Here is a 6,407-nt window from a genome sequence, read left to right on the forward strand (position 1 = left end):
CAATATAAAAAAAAGACTCTTTTCTCAAGAGTTTCCTCTAAATGCAAGTTGAACTAAAAGTTTACAAACTAACCATTGAGAGATGCATTGATTCTGGATAAACAAATATTATCAATCTTTCAGATGATTTCATCTTCAACTTTTCATATTAACTCTCTTCTTCCCTTTGCTCACTCCCTTGTTTTCCCAATAACAATCACCATCAACATCCCAACTCCATTCCAGGTAATCTTATTCCCAAGTGAATCCTGTTTCTTGTTGTTAATACACGAGTCCTTCACTGTTGTCCTTTCATCAACCTTTCATCTTCTCTCATCCTTTTCTTCACCCAAATCCAAAGCACAATATTCTTGCTTTTTCCTGCTTATTTTATTTTCCTTTCATCCTTTTCAACCTTGTCTCTTGTTACTCATGTAATAATAAATATATAAACCAAAAAGGTTTTAACCATGTTTATTATTATCATTTTTTCTTCTCTCTTTTCATTCCAATTTTTCCATCTTTTCCCTCCCTGCAAAACATTCACCGGCTCTTTCCTCTTACTTTTTATTCACTCTCTTCTTTCACCACCATCCTCACCATCATTGACACGATTCGACTCGCTGCAAGTCGACTCACTATTTTCACCATTCACTTCAACATAACCTTTCAGTTGCAACTAACACTTTTATCCGTAAACATTTCAACATCTTTCAGCATTCAAAAAAGTTCATCTTCATCTTTCATCCATTTTAATCTCCACTCAACAGCAACATTTTGCTCATCCAAAATATTTAAATTCCGCAAGTAATTTGCAAAAGAAAAAGAATCAACTTTTGTCTATTTTCATTCTATTCATTGTTTCATTGACCATTCTTCCCTTCACTATATTTAAATAATGTGACCATCTTTCACCGAGTTCAAGCTGAACAATAAAAAAGTGAAATTGAAATTCTTGAAATACTTGCAACACTTTGAAATGTTTAATGTTGTTCAGTTTAGTTTCATTTTGTTTCAACAACAGTTGATGACCAAAAGTGATTGGCAAACAAAATGAAATGTTGATCAACATTTGTAAAGCAATTTTGTTTGAAACGAAAAAATCATTAAAATCATTGAAACTGTAAACTTGGATCAAACATTCTTTGCCTCATGTTTCACTGGACAAGTTGATATTTTCCAGGAGATTCCAAGAATTTCGATTCTTTGAGTGAAAAAGTATTAAAATTGTCATTTCGATTGAAGGAAACTGGGAAATGATTGAAACATGAATGAACATTTTAATCCATTTCATTTGACCAGATATTAGTGAAACAATCAAGACTATTGAAAAGCTAATAATGTTGTCCAGTTCAAGGAAATTTTTTCACCTTTTCATTGCTTTACTGTTCAATTTAATTTCTTCAAACGTGAAAACTTTTCCAATCACAGAGTTTCAATCAGAGATTACAGGCAAGGTAACATTGAAACACTCTCAACAGCAACATTTAGCATCTTCATTTCTTGCTCCAATTTCATCTTCTTCATCCTCTTCACCAGCATCATCAGCGTTGTGTCCAAATTCATGTTACTGTGATCAAGACAATCTTTACGTGAGTTGTGTAGGTGATGACCAATGGGACCCAAATTTACCCGAATTACCATCAACTGTGTTACGCTTGGAGGTTAAAAATTACAATATCAACGATTCCCTTCCAGTCGACTATTTGTCAACTTTAAAATCACTTCGAGAATTAAAGTTGACCTCACTCTCATTAACTTCCCTTTCCAATTTAACCTTTTCCAATTTGTCTAACCTGGAACGACTTGATCTAAGTCTCAACCAAATAAGCTCTTTAGAGGCCGGCATCTTCACTGCAACCAGTTATAACCTAAAATATCTTGACCTTTCATTCAACCAGTTAACCTCCATTGATGAACTTTTCATTGGATGTGTTGCTCTTGAACATCTCAACCTACAATCCAATCAACTAACCAACTTGACCATCAACACTTTTCTAGGTCTGGTAAAGTTGACTTACTTAAACTTGGATGACAATTTCATTACAACCATCGAATTGGGTTCATTTCTTCATCTCACTCGACTTGGACATTTAATCATTTCCAACAATCCCATTTCACCTGCAACCCGATTCGATTCTCTCTCAACTCACCTTAAATATGTCGACGTTTCCAACATTTCCCTGACTTCCATTCCTCACGGAATCAGTCCATTTATCCGTGATCTTCGACTCTCGGGCAACCAAATTGGTTCCCTTGCTTCAGGTGATTTGGACAATTATCTCTATCTCAATGTACTCGTTCTCGACTCTAATGGACTAAGTGAAATTCAACCCGATTCACTTGGAAGACTCGAGTATCTCATCAAATTTTGGTGCAAACACAATGCCCTCACAACACTACCAAGTGACTTGCCAAGTTCCCTTCGTGAATTGTATCTATCGCACAATGCATTTACCAACCTCAACTCGACCCTCTTCACTTATCTAGTCAACCTGGAACGACTTGATCTATCAGCCAATGCTATTGTCAACATCGAGCCAACAGTGTTTACCCATTTGGTAAACTTGGTTGAACTAGCCTTGGGTAAAAATAAACTTTTAAACTTGGCCAACCTCGAGTTGCCAGCAAGCCTAAAACATCTCGACTTGTCCTCCAACCAAATGGTAAACTTTGCCCCACAAATTTTCCAATCAACACCAAACTTGGAACATCTCAGTTTATCCAACACAACATTGAACAAAGTGACTTTTGATGAATCAACCAACAAATGCATTTACCTTGAACACCTAAAGTCTCTCAATTTGGATAAAAGTTATCCTTTGAGTGAACACTTTTTAAAACTTTTAACCTCTTCTTGTGAAAACTCAAGTAACACTTCACTCAGACTAATTGTTCCCAATCTAAGTGAATTGCATTTAATTGGTAATCATTTATCCTCTCTTGGAGCCAATTTGATCAGCAAATTACCTTACCTGTTAACCTTATCCTTTGACTCTGATCGTATTGATTGTTCACTAGAAGACAATGTAAACCTAAGTAAATGGTTAACTCGGCCAAATGTGCTAATTAAACCTTCCAAGGAATCAATTAAATGTTGGTTACCTCAACAAGTTCGCCATTTACCTTTAATCAAATTAAACGCAACAGATCAACAGTCCAACAATTTAGCGACAATTAACCTTGCCTTAACCATGGAAAACAACAGTTCAAAGTATAAAATGTTGCAATCTAATTTAATGTCGAAAAAGTTGGAAACAAATTATTTTAATGATTCTCATAATGTTGCCATTGCAAGTTTGTCGAAAGGCTTAATTTCATCAAATTTACAAACTAAATCCAACTCGCTATCCAAACTGAGTGTTCATCAAAATTATGCCTCAAGTGATTTACATTTAACTGAATACAACAATAATAATGATCATTTGATAAATGGAAACATAAGTATCAACAATGGTAAACATGATAAACCTTTCATTCAACTTTACCCATCAACCGATCCATCCTCGGGTCACTCTGTTGTTACCAACAATAGTAATGATAATAATAACGATTCCAATGGTTTACCTCAAATCCTTACTAATCTATCATCAGATAAAACTGATTCCACTGCCTCAAGGAAAGCCATTGTTTCATTCGATAATAATAATGATCATGAAAATGATGCACCGTCTACCAAGTTGCATGTTAATAATAGTGATAAACATGATTCATTGATGGTGCTCAGTGATCAACTTGATTCCAATTCATCTGTAAATAGCACTAATCAAGGGATATTTTCATTGACCCAACCAATCAATTCAACTCGTCCAAGTGAAACATTTAAACGTTCAATTATCAATAAAGATGTTCATAAAGTTTCACCATCTTCTTCATCATCATCTGGATCATTAATTTTCTTATCATCATTACCATCTTCTTCCGGATTATCATTTACCTCATCATCGCCCACATCATTACCATCTTTACTATCATCATCGCCATCGCTACCAACTTCCAACCTTGTTTCATATGGAATTGTTTCACTGATAATTGGTTCATTAATTATCACCACAATGCTCTGTTTTGCCATCATAAACATGGTTAAAAATCGTAAAATTTATTCATCAATAACCAAAGATGCTCGAGTCGACAATAGATCTTGGTTACATCGAAGTGTCTCTTACTTATCACAGAATGATGAAGTCTCTTTCCTCTCTTTAACTGATCCAGTAGATGCACTCAACCCCGGTTCAAGCAACTACCCAAGTAGACCCAGTCTCGTGGAGAAGCAATGAGACAAAAGGAAATCTTTTTTACCAAACTCATCATTAGAAGTCAATTGATGACAAATGCGATTATCAAATTGTTTTTTTCCTCGACTTTTCTCTTTTCATTTTGTTTTTCTGTCAATTCCAATGAAATAAAAATCATTTTGTACCAAAAAGCCAACAAATAAATTTCCCATTAAAGTTGATTCGTAATCAAAGCAATCGTTGAAAAGCAATTCATTTAAAGTTTACCAGAAAAGTGGATAAAAATGAAAAGGCAAATAACTATCAATGATTTTATAAGAATTTTGAAATTAACTTGAACAAATTATCAAAGTTGAATGATTATATTACCGCACTTTATTGCGACTATTAAACAATAATGGATTGGATGATAAGCTAATGGAAAGTAAACTAAAGATTCGAGAAAAAGATGAGTTTTATTATCCTATTTATGTGCTCATTATCATAGAGTATATTCAGTAAAATGATATTAATATCATAATCAATCAAAGGTGCGATTTTGTGCTCCAAGTTTCGCCTCATTTTCATTGTCCTCCTTTCTGTCAGCCATTATTATAACAAGCAATTGAGTCACCAAAATAAGTGGTGAAAAGAGGTAAAAAAGGATGAACCTAAACAAATCAATATTATTAATGAAGATGAAGATGAAGTTGACAAAAGTTAGTAACAGACGAAATGATTGAAGCGATTAAAGCATCGATTCGAGAATGATTTACTCTAATAACAAACTCTCATTGTTTCCAAGACTCGTTGAAAGGTAAAAATGAAAAGCAACAGAATCTCAGGAAGAGAATAATTTCCATCAAAAATTGGTTCAATGTTGACTATTATTGGCTAACCATATGACAAGACGACAACAATGGACAATCAATGTTCATTGATGAACTTCGAATGTCGATTTTTTGTATCTTCTTTTTTTCACTTCGCACTTTTTCCCCAATCAAAGCAAATTAGTCTTGGATTGTGAACATTTTCATGGAAAAGAAAAAAGATCTTCTTTTGGATAAAAGATGAAAATGAAACAATTGATGACAATAAATGATGAAGAGTTTTCATGTTTCACAGACAACAATGGAACAAGAAAAAATGTCGAAGGAAAAAAGATGAACTTTTCTCTTGATGACTTGATGATGGCCAAATGGACCATTAAATGGTGATCATCATCACGAGATGAGGATATTGATATGGATGGGTCAAAATGAATTGACTGGCAGAACATTAAAAGGGACCAAAAAAAAATGAACTCGAATAATGATAAAAGGAAATGATAATGAAAAACCTGTTTAATGTTGGGTCAGTTTTCATTGCAACAAAATGCAATAACCAATACAACATTGGATAACAGGGAGTGTGACACATTAAACTGATTATCATGTTAATGATGAGAGACATATTTGGTGAGGAAATGATGATGAATAAAGATTATGGAAAAGGATAATTTTTAAAATAATTTTGCTTCTTCTCTTCAAAGATGATCGTGAATAGGAAATAAGCTTCCCAGTTCAAAGTAAAGATTAATAATGATCTTTGATCTGTGAGTTGAGCATAAAATCAAAGAAATTTGAATTTCTTTTTTTCTTCTCTTTGAGTTGAAAAACTGATTGAAATTTTGTTAAGATTTGATGAAAAGTCGCTCATTGATGCCGTAAGATAAATATTTATATTTGTCTGTTTGGCTGGAAGTAAAGGGTAAAAAGGAAATGAAATTTTCTTTTTTTTCTTCGCTTCACTTTTTCCATCATTTTTATATCATTCACTGGGAGTTTCACCTCCCATCCCTGTGGCTGAATTTACCAATAATAATATCAACTTGAATGCTTTTCCTTTTTTATCTCTATTCATGGCTTTTCCTTTTCACTTTACAATATTCATAATAATAACCATTGGAAGGAAAAAAAGTTTTGAAACGATTTTTTCTTCTCTCAAGATGCAGTCATTGTCCAGTAATAAACATGATGATAATGGAATCATGGGAAATGGTTTTCAATATTGACTCATTTTTTCCCTCTCAAGATGGAAAAGAGAAAAAACTTGAAACTTTCTTTTTTATTTGGAAAAAAAATTCTTTTCTATTTTGTGGAAAAATTTTCATTCAAATTTTCCTCGCTTCTTCTCGTGTCATTATTTGTCAGAACTTTTTTTGCCTCAAAGAAA

General features: G+C 33.3%; 1 protein-coding gene across 1 annotated transcript; it reads left to right on the forward strand.

Moving 5' to 3' along the window:
* The first annotated feature begins 205 nt into the window (after positions 1 to 205).
* On the forward strand, positions 206 to 4,451 carry LOC107369911 (uncharacterized). The gene has a single exon (XM_015937881.3). The coding sequence runs from the start codon at positions 1,320 to 1,322 to the stop codon at positions 4,254 to 4,256; it is 2,937 nt and encodes a 978-aa protein (XP_015793367.2). The 5' UTR covers positions 206 to 1,319; the 3' UTR covers positions 4,257 to 4,451.
* Positions 4,452 to 6,407: the final 1,956 nt, after the last annotated feature.

Source organism: Tetranychus urticae, chromosome 1 (genome assembly GCF_039701765.1).
Source record: "Tetranychus urticae isolate SD_2017Ah chromosome 1, NJAU_TeUrti_SD_1.0, whole genome shotgun sequence".
NCBI lineage: Eukaryota > Metazoa > Arthropoda > Arachnida > Trombidiformes > Tetranychidae > Tetranychus > Tetranychus urticae.